This window comes from Bombyx mori, chromosome 8 (assembly GCF_030269925.1).
Source record: "Bombyx mori chromosome 8, ASM3026992v2".
Lineage (NCBI taxonomy): Eukaryota > Metazoa > Arthropoda > Insecta > Lepidoptera > Bombycidae > Bombyx > Bombyx mori.
The window spans coordinates 2,017,936-2,033,747 of NC_085114.1; the positions used below are offsets into that span (position 1 = coordinate 2,017,936).

At 43.3% G+C, this 15,812-nt stretch overlaps 1 protein-coding gene across 2 annotated transcripts in view; it reads right to left on the reverse strand.

The window, feature by feature from the left end:
- Positions 1 to 15,812, reverse strand: part of LOC101744981 (trifunctional purine biosynthetic protein adenosine-3) — a 37,153-nt gene that overhangs the window by 2,474 nt on the left and 18,867 nt on the right. For both annotated transcript variants that reach the window (XR_009973613.1, XM_004925110.5), the window contains exons 11-23: positions 15,276 to 15,523; positions 14,587 to 14,733; positions 13,556 to 13,721; positions 13,087 to 13,171; positions 11,979 to 12,225; positions 11,661 to 11,776; positions 10,736 to 10,871; positions 9,702 to 9,880; positions 9,220 to 9,330; positions 7,906 to 8,049; positions 2,353 to 2,514; positions 1,553 to 1,686; positions 169 to 292 (exon numbers count right to left, since the gene is read on the reverse strand). Coding sequence is in view for 1 of the 2 variants with exons in the window: in XM_004925110.5 (XP_004925167.2) it covers positions 169 to 292; positions 1,553 to 1,686; positions 2,353 to 2,514; positions 7,906 to 8,049; positions 9,220 to 9,330; positions 9,702 to 9,880; positions 10,736 to 10,871; positions 11,661 to 11,776; positions 11,979 to 12,225; positions 13,087 to 13,171; positions 13,556 to 13,721; positions 14,587 to 14,733; positions 15,276 to 15,523 (1,999 nt within the window). In the remaining variant the exon portion in view is untranslated. The remainder of the gene's footprint in view (positions 1 to 168; positions 293 to 1,552; positions 1,687 to 2,352; positions 2,515 to 7,905; positions 8,050 to 9,219; positions 9,331 to 9,701; positions 9,881 to 10,735; positions 10,872 to 11,660; positions 11,777 to 11,978; positions 12,226 to 13,086; positions 13,172 to 13,555; positions 13,722 to 14,586; positions 14,734 to 15,275; positions 15,524 to 15,812) is intronic.

The following is a 15,812-nucleotide window of genomic DNA, read 5'->3' on the forward strand; positions in this document are numbered from 1 at the left end:
GGGTCGCGTTTCCGATCCGGTTGTAGATTCTGCGAAGCACGGCTCTTGCTAGGGTTTGTGTTAGCAATATCGTCAGGTTTAAGTGAACTCACCTACTTACTAGCCCGGTGAAGCTGACATGGTCTCTCAAGACCGATTAGCTTAAGAAGGAAAATAAAAGGTACGTACATCGACGAAGTGCACAGTGCAGCCCGACTCGGCGTCCCCGGCCTCCAGGCACTGCCGCTGCGCGCGCAGGCCCGGGTGCCGCGGCAGCAGCGACGGGTGGATGTTCACCAGCCGCCCGCGCCACCTGCAACCCGCGCGCCGCACTCCTCAGCAACACTACACTTTACACTGCTGGTAGGACCTCTTGTGAGTCCGCACGGGTAGGTACCACCACCGCGCCTATTTCTGCCGTGAAGCAGTATGCGTTTCGGTTTGAAGGGCGGAACAGCCGTTGTTACTATACTGAGACCTTACAGCTTGTATCTCAAGGTGGGTGGCGCATTTACGTTGTAGATGTCTATGGGCTTCAGTAACCACTTAACACCAGGTGAGTTGTGAGCTCGTCCACCCACCTAAGCAATAAAACAATACTGTCGTCATGCAACTGAGACTTCGCCCTCGTGACTCAGCTTCCATTCTGATGTAGACACATGGCGACCATACACGCTAAGTTTTGCATTATGGTTTTAACTGTGCATACATAACTGACATGTATAACCGAGTTTCATATTACACATACACGTTAGGATTTGCATGCACAGTTTTGCCATTAACTCTTAGTTGAACTCCGTGACGTTGTGTGTAGGACGCCAATACCAAACTAGAATGGACGACGACGGTGTGATAGCTATACTTGACTTAACACTTGTTCTGCAGAACACAAAAAGAAAAAAAAAGGCGCTGTATGACCTACATACTGGTTATCGAAAAATGAAAGCAATTCTTCCACGTAAACTTGATAAATGAATTGATTTTACACTAACAAATTACAACAATTATATACGAATGAAATTTAATTTTAATGACGCATAAAATTAAGAACTGGGAACTGCGGTAAGCAAACTCGCTGGACAACACACACGCTGGGTTGTGCTCGCGCGCACATATAACCTAACGGCTTAAGATATCAATTTTGATAATTACTCGGTTGCATGTACACGCACCGATGATTGTACAGTTTAATCACATACACGCTAAGGCTTGCCTGTCGGTTATGCATGCATGGTTAAAACCATCATGCAAAGCCTAGCGTGTATGGTATGGTAACGCAGCAGGACTAGCTTGTCCGTTCTCGTCGAACCCGTCGCTTGCGATGAAAGGCTCGACGAGCGAATTCGAATTATCCCATAGATACAGCCCACTGAGTTTCTCGCCGGATCTTCTCAGTGGGTCGCCGAATTATCGCGTTTCCGATCCAGTGGTAGATTCTGCGAAGCACTACCCTTGCTAGGGTTCGTGTTAGCAACGTCATCAAGTTTGTGCCTTGTGAGCTCACCTACTATTTGAGGCGACGCTGATATAAACTCTCACGGCTATCAATTTAGGTAGGAAAAAAAAAACTAACTTGTGCACGAACTCTGCGGAGAGCATCCTCATGTAGCCGGCCAGGCACACGATGTCGATGCGGTGCTGCTCCAGCGCGCCCGACACCGCGCGGTCGAACTCCTCGCGCGACGCGAACTGCTGGTGGCTCAGCACCTGCGGGGGGAGGGGGGGGTGTCACACGATGCGGAGGAGGCGGACCCCGCGCCAACATACTCAACGCGCGTTCACGTCCAGGGTGAAGGAATAACATTATATCTATATATTAATAATACGTGAAGCAAAAACTTGTACCCCTTTTTATGAAAATTGCGCGGACGGAGCAGTATGAAATTTATAGAGGATATAGAGGAAGAGTGCAGAATGTTAATATTCATTTTAAATTATGCATAAAAAATATGTACATTAAATCAATAAAACAGTATATTACACCGCTTGGGAAGGAAAATAAGAAAACAATTACATGTGATCTGAGGTTTAAAACATTACACACACTACCATGTATTTGACACAACACATACATATAAATGTACTCTTTATTTATTGTCAATTGTCAAACTTTTGTTTTTGTTTAAAGTCATGGTCAAATTGAGAATGGATACAATATAATTTGTTTTTATTAATATTTGTCTAAAGAGTAGTCTTGGCGAAATCTGTGATTATTGAAGTTTATTAATCTTTGACAATAGAATCATAAACTATTATGATACTAAACTATAATTAAATGAAATTATTGAAATTATAAATTTCAATTAATTATAGTCAAATTTTGACTACCAAAGGACCACCAGTTATTATTATTACAACACCCTCTCGACTCACCAGCGTAGGTATCCCCGCCTTCTCGGCTCGTTGCAAAGCAAAAGCGTCCTTCTTGTTAGAGACCACAAGGGTTATTTCGGCGCACATGCAGTGCGCGGGCTCGCGGGTCGTGTCGATGAGCGCCTGCAGGTTACTACCGTTGCCGGATACTAGGACTGCCACCTGAATGAAACGTCATCTGTTATTATTTTAATGTAATGAAAATTCAACCTTATGTCTTGTGACTTTTGGCTGCATTCACGTTGTCACATCCAACTCTTCCGACAATAACTTAATACTATAGTGTGCGCGGAAGCGCTGGTCACCGCCTGAGTTATGTGAGCGGCAGGGCAGGCGAGGTAGGCAAACGTCAATATTAAAATTAGGTACCCATTACATTAATTCTAACTTGTTATTCTGAGATTTATTTGCACTTACATATAGTATCGTGTGCGTCTTGTTAATCGCGCGCTCCCCTTCAAACCCTTCAAACCAAAACGCATTACTGCTTCACGACAGAAATAGGCAGGACGGTGGTACCTACCCGCGCGGACTCACAAGAGGTCCTACCACCAGTAGATGGTTGTCGTTGGTCGTTGGTGCTTTGATCTTATTTATTACTAGCGACCCGCCCTCGCTTCGCTTCGGAAACTGTAATTTATTATTACGGTTTTACATAACAATAAAACCGATATTATGTGCCGAGAAGGAAAACATACAGCATTGTATTATGAAGAAGCAGTGTGTACTTAACTTAGATTCCTTGTCTATGTCCAACCATAGACCGTCAATTTAGTTCCATCTTTAGCCGCTAGGTGCTGCCAGCAAGTATAAAGGGAGCGCAGCCATCTTTGATCTTCATAGTCTTCACCAGGAAGAACTTCCTGCAATGCTGTATGTTTTCCTTCTCGGCACATATCGGTTTTATTGTTATGTAAAACCGTAATATTGATGTGCCTTTGGAAAACATACAGCATTGTATTATGAAGACGTGTTTGTTATCTGCTGGTGAAATTATTAAGCACAACGCTATGATGAAATAGGTAAAGCCATAATAAAATTATGAAGCGCAATGATAATGTTCATAATTTATATAATTATTAAATCGAAAAAACAGTTGTTAACTTCCACGTTAATTCAATAATTAAAAAATATTTATAAGTTTGTAATAAACATTTTATCTTGTATATACAAGAAAATGTATAAATTGTATAAATGATGTATATACATCATGTAGAAGTAAATGTGTTGAAAAAAAGAATCGTGAGGATCTTTACGAAGCTCTATTATTCGGCAACAATTATTGTAAACGTTTGGATGATTTGCAATTGCCTCTAGAAAGTATTTCGTCCATTGGTTCATTATCAATCCATCTCAGAGGCTACTGCTTATCTACCACTTCTTAGAGATGCGTTGATGCCATTACCTCGTAAGGTTGAACGAAGACCAGTTTCCAATTACAGTACGGGATGCCGCTTTTGTGACAACACACATAGTTAGAAAAAAGTCCTTACGAATCTTACCGGGCATGTCTTTTGTTTAGAAAGCACTTATGCAGATTATTGACGAAAATGGATTTCAATTTTAGACCCAAAGACTGGTATCAGAATGATGTTTTTCTCTGTTATCAAAGAAACTGTCTTTAGAAATGTTGAGCAAAGTAAGGTCATTAACTCTGCGTCCCGTAGCCAGCAACATGGTTGTTGGTGTCCTTCAAGCTACATTGAGGCGTGATGTGGTGGCTGGGTTTGAAGAAAACCAGTTTAGAACTATTCTCGGATCTCATGTGAATGGGACTACACTTAGTAAAATTGTAATAAGTAGTTGAATTTTGTTTAGCTATTCCGATGGCTTTTTTAAAATAGCAATTTTTATTAGAGAGCTTGAGAATGTTTGCTGTCCTACATGTATTTCGCCCACAGAAAGTTGACAGCGCTGCTTTATGATGCAGAAGGATTGTTTTATAGGCAAAATTTTCTTTTTGGAAAAGAAGAAAGAATTTGGCAACATCTGCAGACTTAGGATCAATTTTAAAACTGTAGCACCATATGCACCATCTTCTAGTTGCTGGTAAGTATGCTGACAAAGTGGATTGACACCAGCTAATTTTCAACAAATCTTCTCCTGTTTAGACCAGTCATTATTTGTACAACCTCCCCCCCCCCCTTTCTAAGCTTTCAGGGTTAATGTTTAACCTGTGGAGGAGGCAGGTTTTGGATTTCGTGCGAGTTATCTAGCGTTCGGGATCTGAGGGCTTGGAAACCCAAATGCTTTCGCTCAGTCTGGGAACACTACCAGGTAGGTTCCCTAGACACTGTTGAAGTGAGTCAGTACTTTGGGGAGAAGGTTGAGAGGAGGAATTCTCCATGCTAGTTGCATCCTCTACGGTCTGCTGAAGGTATCCAATCTTGGTCGGCGAATGGGTTTATATCCGGATGACCCCACTTTCGAAAAACTTTTGTGGTCACTTGTGGTAAAAAGTGCCATTTCGCAGGTTGATTTCCTCGTGATAGCCTGTCGGCTATGATGTTGTATCTCCCCGAGAGATAAGCTGACAGTTATCTTGAACTTATCGCTTAGGTTTAAAAATCGAAAGGTCAACGTTAGTGAAATACTTTCAGATTCATTTTGATTGTCACTACCATTGCAAATAGCTCTTTTGTGGGTGAGCAGTTTCTGTTGTTGAGCTGACCATAGACAGGACGTTAATATTTTGTCTAATTGTAACCCCTACCCATGTCCGAAGCTTCCGTTGCCAGGAAATGGTTGGTTTTGGGTCTCGGCAATGTTTGACATGTGGCTCCGCGTCAGCACTGCATTTGTAACCCCTACACATGTCCGAAGCTTCCGTTGCCAGGAAATGGTTGGTTTTGTGTATCGGCAATGTCTAACATGTGGCTTCGCGTCAGCACTGCATTTAATTGTTAACACATGCAGGATGGCCTGTTTTTTACCCCTTTTCTTGAAACTTCGCAAGAAAATTTGCAAGTTAGCATAGATTGATGTAATTCCGTCAGAGTTTGAGCTAGGATGTTGTTGAGTGGCCACTTCGTTTCTCGCAATTTTCCATCGAATCCCTAGACATGTCATCTCTTGAAACAGTGTACTAATTGATTTTTTGTAAGGCTGACTTGGCAGCCCAAATAATCCAAGAGCTTTACAGCTTATGTGGCCTGAAGACTCAACTTGGACTTCTTTTGATGGACCTGGTGGGATTTGCGTAGGTGGGATAACACTCAACATCCCTTTGCACGCAATGTTTCCGCGACCGAGCATGCTATGCAAGCAAAAAAGGTGTATTTGTCTTCATGGACCAAGAAAAAGTCGCGTAGGTAGGTTAACATTTGACTTCCCTATGTACGTAAGGTCTTCGCGACCGAGCATGCTATGGGAGCAAAAACGTTTATTTGTCTTGGTGAAACAAGATCATGTCGTGTAAGTAAGCTAGCACTTCGATTTTGCACGCAATGCCTCCGCGACCGAGCATGCTGTGGAAGCAAAAAGGTGTATTTGTCTTCAAGGACCAAGAGAAAGTCGCGTAGGTACGTTAACATTTGACTTCCCTATGTACGCAAGGTCTCCGCGACCGAGCATGCTATGGGAACAAAAACGTTTATTTGTCTTGGTGAAACAAGATTAAGTCGTGTAGGTAAGCTAGCACTCGACTTTGCACGCAATATCTCCGCGACCGAGCGACCGAGCGACCGAGCACCCTATATAATGGAAATTGACATGCCAGCCCAGATAATCCAAAACCTTCACAGCTTCTGCAGCCTGAAGTTTCAACTTGGATTTGTTTTGGTCGACCAAAAGGAAGTCGTCTAGGTAGACTAGCACTCGAGTTCCTTTTGCACGCAAGGTCTCTGCGATCCAGCATGTTATGGAAGCAAAAAAGGTTAATCCAAAAGCTTCACAGCTTCTGCAGCCTGAAGTTTCAACTTGGATTTGTCTTGGTCGACCAAAAAGGAAGTCGTCTAGTAGACACTAGCACTCGAGTTCCCTTTGCACGCAAGGTCTCTGCGACCCGCATGTTATAGAAGCAAAAAGGTGTGGCTCTGAAGCCAGACCGAAGGGTAGGCATGTCATTTCATACTAACTCATAAGAAGGTACCGATTCCTTCCTGGAGGTACTGATACTGGTACCTTGGTACTGATCCTCAAGAAGTATCGACGAAATTTTGCGACTGATACTAGAAAAATATTCCTGAGAAATGTTCAATTCTATCATTCAGTCCCCTGGGTGGAGAAAGTTTGGTACCTAGGTGTCCGAAAACAGTTTAGGTGTTTTATCTTTACGACCTTGTTCAACTCTCGAAGATCCAAAATTGGACGCATTGATCCGTCGCTTTTCTTCCGCAGAAAAAAGGTAGTTTTTTTTTTTTGTTTTTTTTTATTTTTTTTTTTTACGGTATTTGGTAACCATACATGGTTTACAAATTATTACAATTTTGGTGGCACTCAGTGCCTCCCGTCGGTGTCTTCAATTGCCCCCCTCTGGATTGTGCCAGATGTTACAGACTATGATTGTTTATAATGTTTGGCTTACCTTTTGTACGAGATCGTGACAAATAGGATTGTAGCCCTCCGAGGGACTGAATAGATTTCAATTTACTATTATCAAACAAAAATTCCTCAATGAGTGGTGCGTTGGCAACAGGATACTTTGTTAGAGACCACGGAAATTAAACTTTGACGTGTTATTTCTATACATACGGCCCTTTTTTCCGTATACAATTTAAAACGCTTTTTACGGGTAACTTGTACGACGGAGACGATTTGTCAAAGTTTTCAGTAATTATGTTACAAAGATTATTAGTTTAAATCTGTTGTGTTTTTGTCAAAATTTCCGTATTGACGAGATCAATTTGTTTACAACATTTTTCGTTACATTCAATTGTTACACACAGTTGATGCATTATTAGATTTACAACGTCACTGACCTGGTGGGATAACGAGCCGATTCGAAGATCGACCGTTACCTTTGAATCCCGTCGTTTCTTACGCAGAGGCTCCTTTTGTTCTTTTTCGCTTGACGAGCTGTTCGAACGCGAGGCGTCTCCATCGCGTCTCGCCTGGACATCTTCCCTCTCGGAAATTATGGAGCTTGACTCAACATCACCTCCAACAGATGACGCGTGATTCATGGCGTCCGATGATAGGATTGGTAAATAATACTCGTAATGATTGCAAAATAACACTCATAGAAACACAAAATAAATATTTTTTGCAATTAATAAGAAGTCGAATAAATATTTGTGGACTTGCGACTTCACAGTACGAAAGTACACAACGCTATGAAGATCAAAGATGGCTGCGCTCCCTTTATACTTGCTGGCAGCACCTAGCGGCTAAAGATGGAACTAAATTGACGGTCTATGGTTGGACATAGACAAGGAATCTAAGTTAAGTACACACTGCTTCTTCATAATACAATGCTGTATGTTTTCCAAAGGCACATCAATATTTATTTCTCCACTATTTAATGTATGTTATTATACATATAAACCTTCCTATTCAATCACACCGTTTACATCGCTGCTTGGAGGAGTTGAGTGTGTCGTGTCGCTGGCGTACCTTCTTGTTGTGCATGAGCGGCATCCTGCGCGTGAAGTCCACGGCGGAGGCGAAGTTGTCGACGAGCACGCGCGCGCCCCCCGGCGGCCGCGCCTGCAGCGAGCCGATCACCATCGCGCCGTACGACCGGCTTATGTTCATCACCTAGAATAACAACACAGGCGTCAATCTATTAGCGGGGCCCGCCGGATCCAATAGGTTCCGCGAAGCATTGTTCTTGCTAGGGCCAGTGTTAGCAACGTCCACAGGTTTGAGCCCCGTGAGCTCACCTACTCGTTAGGTTACGCATAGTTTGTCAAGGCTACCAGCTTAGGTATTTTATTATTATTATTTTATTGCTTAGATGGTTGGACGAGCTCACAGCCCACCTGATGTTGGGTGGTTACTGGAGCCCATAGACATCTACAACGTAAATGCGCCACCCACCTTGAGATATAAGTTCTAAGATCTCAGTATAGTTACGACGGCTGCCCTACTCTTCCAACCGAAACGCATTGCTGCTTCACGGCAGAAATAGGCAGGACGGTGGTACCTACCCGCGCGGACTCACACGAAGTCCTACCACCAGTGTAAAAGTAAGAAGAACAAACAAAGGTAAGAAGAACAAGAGCGAAAAGATCGTACAACAAGAGATAACTGTTCCTGCGTCTGTATTCAATGGCTGGTGTGGGTCACACTACGGTGTCTATGAAATCCATCGATTTCTTGCAACTACTCACGCGTTTCATTACAAAACGATGTACTCTAAATCTGTTATATTAACGGCCTTTCCTACGACTACGAAAAGCTTTTCTGTTATTTCCTTTTTTGGGTATTCCTATAATTTATAATTATAAAAACAAGGATATTTTTCCACCTCAGAAACAAATTTAATATTAAAAAATTGCTCCGCCATCTTGGAAATCGCCGAGACTTATGTAGCGAAGATCTCGACAGGCAGGTAGCGCGCGATTGGCACGACGCGAGTCGCGGGATGAATGTCGGCGACGCGACTCGTGTACGAACCTCAATGGATTTCTGTGGCAGTAGTCACTTGGAGACTAAAATCGTTGAGTATCGAAGATTTGCGTAGCCTTGTGTACGAAGGGACTAAACGGCGTCTCATATCTGTGATCTTATTAACAACTACAAAACCTACTCAATGAAATCATTTACTAACTTCAGCAACATTACTATTTTTATGTTAAATCAAAGAATCCAATCATGATATAGATACAATCTTTGTTATACGCTATACATATACCAATTATTTTTTTCAAGCTTTAAAACATGGCTGTATGGGTAGGGCTCCCTCAGCCTGCCCATGCGACTTACATCAGCCTGGTGCTCTGGCGACACGATGAGCACCATCCCGATGCCGCAGTTGAAGGTCTGCAGCATCTCCTCGTCCTGGACCGCGCCCGCGTCCGCTATCCACGCGAACACCTGCATCAGCAGTCACTTAATACTATGTACTTGTACGGTTTAATCTCTTTTACGATTTTGATTCTTCTCGATGATTTTGTTAACTACCGTCCAATTTCGTTCAACAAAAGTTCGTTGCCCGTTTTCTCAAAATTAACAAATTGCATTAAATCTCCTTCAACCACTCATGTCTTCAACTATCAAATAAGATTTTAAAGAGCCGGATTTTTCAGAGTGGTGTCTGTCTATATTATCGAGCACCCTGTATGTGTGGGCTAGGGGCGGGTGCACTGTTAACTCAACTCATGTCTTCAATTATCAAATAAGATTTCACAGAGTCGTGTCTATATGATCGAGCACCCTGTGCGTGGGCTAGGGACGGGAGCACGCACCGGGTGCACGTGCCACCAGTGCGCGTTGAGGCGCGCGCGCACGTGGTCGGGCATGACGCGCGGCAGATTGTGCAGCAGTCCGCCGCCCGTCACGTGCGCCGCCGCCTTTACCAGCCCGCGCTGCACGCCCGCCAGCACCGCGCGCGCGTATATGCGAGTCGGCTTGATCAGCTCCTCGCCTGCAAATAACAAATTTTTTTAAAGTTATTTTATGACCTGGTAACTGAGACCTTTAAGTGATGTCTTAGTTTAATTTATATTCTTATTTTTATGAAAAATGATAATATGGAGTGAAATGAAATGATAAGAGATGATATGGGATGAAATATAATCTCAGTAAAATGGTGGTCATTTACTGAATTTTTTTCAGTGGACTTTTTGGAGGATACCGAGAAGTGACGTCTAGCGACTTTGTTTTATTTTCCCACATTTGTATAGTTAATAAGCCACCGTTATTACACATTTAAACCTGAAGAAACACTAAATAGACAAAATAAAATAAATTGCACAACTTCACTCCTCGCGTTCCCGCCAAAAAGTCGCACACAACACACAGTGCTCTACATAGATAATACACATAAATTAGTTATAGATAACCAACTCAAGCACAAAATTTTTTACGGGCGTCGGCCACTAGATGGATTCGTTTCGATTACTTTTTCATTGTTCCTGTAGAAGGCAGTAACATATTACCTATCCTATATTTTATTTTTAATGAATAATTTTCAGAAATCACTAATTAATAAAATTTAATCAATTTGTCTATAGTATATGTTTTTTTTTTCTGTGTTTAGTTAAACAATAATAAAATGACAAAACTTTAACTAAATATAAGTTTAGGGGCATCCGCTACAAGATGTCGCTAGTTTCCATACAAAAAAAATCGTCTTAAAGTATCGCAGTTTCAGGGCCCTGGTGTTCTTCTAATCGATAACCACGTTCACACCCAAATGGGAACCCAGAGTGAGGGGTAACCCCCCCAACTTCTCACAGCAGGTAAGCACCATACCATAGTGCAAAGCAGTAATGCTCACCCAGAGTGAGTCCCTCTGCACTGAACGGAGCTTTGTCGTTGAGCGTGAGTCCGGCCTTCTTCATCAGCTTGTGTATGAGGCTGAACCCGTTGCTGTGTACACCGTTGGAAGGCAAACCGATCACAATATCGCCCACCTACACATATAAATATATAGATAATATTTTTAAGGTTTGAATAACGATCAAATCATTTGACTCAACGGTTTGAGTCACGTATCAAAAACGTTGACGGTCAAAATTCTAAAAAGGCAAAATTAATATGAACTGATCCAGAACCAATAAGAATGGTGTTGCTATAGTATTGGAATATGATCGATTGCCATTGAGATACAAGATAGAGAATTAAACGCTCACTACTATATCCATTTTCATAACTGTTACTTATCTTGGTTTACAACTTCATTTCCATTGTCAATGTCAATGACAATGTCAACAATTATGACTGAAAAGAATCAAAAGTTTCATTTTCTACACACAAACGTTTCGTATTTGGTTCATAGGATCAAAGTAAGTACTTTAAGAATCTTACTCTGCTGTGTTCGATGTTTTCCCAACACACCAGGCCAACAGATTTAAGACATAAAACAAGAACACATAGACACATTTTGTTAAAATATCTTAAGAAAGGTTAATTATTAAAAGACGCGCTTAAAAGCAAGCCGAAAGATTTAAATATATTTTTTAACTTTGCACTGGGTATTAGGTTTCACTGATTTTTTTTCTCGTCCGTCTCGTCGTTAGTGAAAATTTCATTGAAATATTCCGTTACATAAACTAATAGAAACTCGTTAGAAATATAATAATATTATGTGTATTGGTTCGCAGTCAGTGGACTAAGCAGAGGAATAGAGGCTGTCTCTTTCGCGCCGAGGTATCGGCAAGCTTGGCGGGAGCGAGACAGAGAGACAGTTTGTGCGTACGTACGTTGATGTCGTTGATCTTGGGCAGTATGTTGGCGCGCTCCACGACGCCCAGCGCGAAGCCCGCCACGTCGTACACGCCAGGCTCGTACATGCCGGGCATCTCCGCCGTCTCGCCGCCTGCAGACACACGACCATGTACGGAATGCGGCAGCGTCACGGGACGCGTGCGGGCACTGTGCGGGCGCGTGCGGGCACTGTGCGGGCGCGTGCGGGCACTGTGCGAGCGCGTGCGGGCACTGTGCGGGCGCGTGCGGGCACTGTGCGGGCGCGTGCGGGCACTGTGCGAGCGCGTGCGGGCACGGTGCGGGCGCGTGCGTACCGATGAGCGCGGCGCCGGCCTGCCTGCAGCCGGCGGCCACCCCGGCCACGACGCTGGACGCGACGGACACCTGCAGGGAGCCGCACGCGAAGTAGTCCAGGAAGGTGAGCGGCGCGCCCCCGTTGCACACGATGTCGTTGACGCACATGGCCACCAGGTCCAAGCCGATGCTGTCGTGCTTGTTAATCTCTTGCGCTATTTTCAGCTTGGTGCCCACCCCATCTGCTGCCAGCACCAACACCGGGTCCTGGGGATACGACAAGGACCTTAAATGACGCGGGTGAGAGTTCAACCCGTAGTTTATCATATTGTAGCTGGTAGCCATCATAGAACCCAAGAAATTTGACAGATGCCTGAATCTCGGTTACGTAATTTTCAAGATAAGCTTGCATATATACAAGTTCCGAACAACAACATTCGGACCGTCGATGGAAGCTCCCTTTATCGTATACCTCTAAAATATGAAAATGGGTTCAAAAACCCTTATACTTTAAGCTTCTTTGGTGATCAACACCACACTTCTACTTTCTATATTGCTGCGATGCACAATTTCCACTTCCTTCCAAATCCTACTCTAATTTTGACAAAATTTCCAAGTGCCAAGGTCTTCTATCATACAAAGCATAATCGAAGACAGAATCGATTTATTTCACTAATTCTTAAAGTGGCAGTAGAGAAGGTGTCATATGAAAAGACATGATCAAAGTTCTCAAGATAATGTAGCGTCACATGTGGGCAAGATTTGAACTGTCAAATTAATACCCTTCGCTTCCAATCTCATGTGGCACTTAGCAAACACGGATTAAAGGACTTCATTTCAGAACCTAATTGTGTGGGCGCTATGGATGAAGCGCACCTAGGTTCCAGGCGGTAGGGATAAACTCTCCTTTGATATTTGGCAGCGCGATGGTTGGAAAAAGACTATGGTCATAAAAACAGCTCCTCAGAGTACCGAAGAGAAGAAGCCAATTTGTATTCGTGAATTCCCTCAACTCTAAGAGTTCTTCCCTCTTTCTGCCTAAAATTGAATTCAAAATATTTGGAGTAAAGATCGCTTAATAAAAAGCCCTGTAGTTCGAAGTGAATCCGAAACGCAGTCTTGACTGACCTTAAACTCCTGTTCCACGGCCTTGAGCTGGAAGCAGCCCCCGAAGCCGCCCAGACCTCCGATAACGCCCGACCGCGTCGTCGACCTGGAAAAGTGCATATATTTTGGTGAGGAGCTAGGGCAGATGCTCTATCCCTTTCGCGCAAAGCTACAGAATTCGTGTCGAAAATGTACATAATGACGTCATAGTTCTGTACGGTCCATTTATTTAGCATGAAATATATTATAATTATAACCAGACTCCTAAGAACGGACGTGCAGGGAGGCGCCGCACAAGGGGGCGACTCTTCAAATATCAAATTTGTTTCTCAAAGTCTAGTGGGGTAAGCAGGAAGGTAAAGGAGGGGATGACACTGTCAGTTTTACGGGGTGTAAAGCGGTCCTGGAATCCAAATGGTGATATCTACGGGCTCTGCAGCGGCGTGTCAGCAGACGGTCCGCGGGCCGGTCTAGCTGCGGCTGGGCTCACCTTGCCAAGGGTTTGATCATGGAGACCAAGGAGTCTCCAGCTTCGATATCGACCCCGCTGTCCTTGTACGAAAGCGACTTCTTGGGCAGCTCGCGATCAGACAGGTACGGAGCTTTCAGAGGGGCCATGGCCTCCGAGAACTTCTCCACGACCACTTGGTGCCCTCCTGGAGAAATAAAAAGCCTTTTAACACTAATCTTGACTTTCATTCCTTTTGTTGCTTATCTAACAGTAATCTGGAAATATTTATTATTATTATTTATTGCTTATGACTGAAAGACCTCACAACAGACCCGGTGTTCAGTGATTACGGGGACTTGTAAACATGAGGTTGATGTCTCAACTGAGTAAGTTGTACAACTGTTTCGCGGCAGAGTTCGGCAGGACCGCGGTACCTACTCGTGCGGGCTTACTTGCGGCCTACCATCGATAAACGGGTCCCATAGTTTGAATCAGATACATTAAGACGTTTGTAGTAAGAAAACAAAATTAATCTACAAACGACGCGTTAGCTACACCAGTGGAGGCTGGCTATGCCGCAATATCGTTGAAAAATAAATATTTTTGTATAAATAATAAATATAATAAATATTTACTAACAATCACGCCACGTTAACTGGTCCCGTGATAAGTTCGTAAAGAACTTGTGTTACAGGTACCAGATAACGGAAATAAATGTAAGATTTTTATTATACACATACATATATTTAATATACATCCATAACCCTGAAAAATACATTTATATTGATCATACAAATATCTTCCCTTGGCGGGATTCGAATCCGCGACCGCCTTATGTAGTGACCATGTCACTTACCACTACACCAGACGGCCGTTTTTATTGTATGAACATTGTTTATCATAATCATAACTATCCATTTTTATTTTGCGATTGTTAGGCGAATATGAGTTTTATTGTAAGCACCCTTACGAAATCTCACAAATGATATAAAGTAAGTACCACGGTCTTGAATGCACAAGATGTAGGAATTTCACGCATTTGAATAAGTTTTAGTGTAAGTCAGTTTCACCTTCAGCCCCCATCTCCTCGAGTACCCCGATGACGTGTAGATCTTCGACGGACGCCAGCAGCTCGTCCACCAGCTCAGGGTCAGCTATGACCACCATGCCCACCCCGCAGTTGAACGTGCGAAGCATCTCGAAGTCTGAAACGACGCCTGGAAAACAAACCTTTACTTAAAAATATAATAACTTAAATAATTAATAAAAAAATCTGTAAAATAGCAACCCTAAAAATTAACCTTTTTTAATACTGGCAATACTGACAACGATATTAAGTCAAAGTATTAAATTTACTGTGTCGTCATCGGTTGTTGATGCGTGTGCAAATATGCAAGTTAATGTCATGTTTTGCAGTCGATGAAAATTACTTTGCAAGATTTCTTTACACGTGTTAAAAGAGAATACACTCAAAACGGTACATTTACATGAACTTCTGAGATCCAGAGGGTCTCAACGGATTAGGCATGGGAGGCTCTACCCATGTATCTCTTAACTGGTAGCTTTATAGTGTCTTTAGGGTTCGGTAACAAATGAACATGAAGAGAAGATAACAGTTTTTTTTATTGCCCTTGTACAGACGAGCATACGGCCCACCTGATGGTGAGTGGTTACCGTCGCCCATGGACTTCAACAATGCCAGGGACAGAGCCAAGCCGCTGCCTACCGAGTGGAGCTAGCAACAAGAGAATAATCTCACCCTTAGCCTGGAGCCAGCCAAAGATCGGCTTGATGCGGAACTTGGTGGCGTCTAGCTTGGCCTTCACGTTGGGCGGCAGGATCCTGGGGATGTTCTCCAGCAGGCCGCCGCCGGTGATGTGAGCCAGGCCCTTCACTAGGCCTTTCTTTATCGAGGGCAGGAGCGCGTTGACGTACAGGCCCGTGGGCACCAGGAATTCTTCTCCGAAACTCTTGTTTGAAGTGCTGAACGGAGCCGGCTCCTCATACCTGGCCGGGGTATGGGTTAGTAAATAGTATTTTTCAAATTTGTATGGAAATTTCAGAACGGGAACTAGAGAAATCGCATCTAGAAAACCGCAGCCGGGCACGTACTCATTTGTACGTAGGGCTCACGAGCGCTCATGGTCCTTGCTATATCTTTAATATCATGGCCGTGGTTCAGATAATTGAAAGCGGCTACAATAATTACGACTGAATTTATCGAAAATAACATTATTTATTTCCATACAGATTATCAAGGGCTCATGACGCATCTTCTGATCTGATCACAAATTAG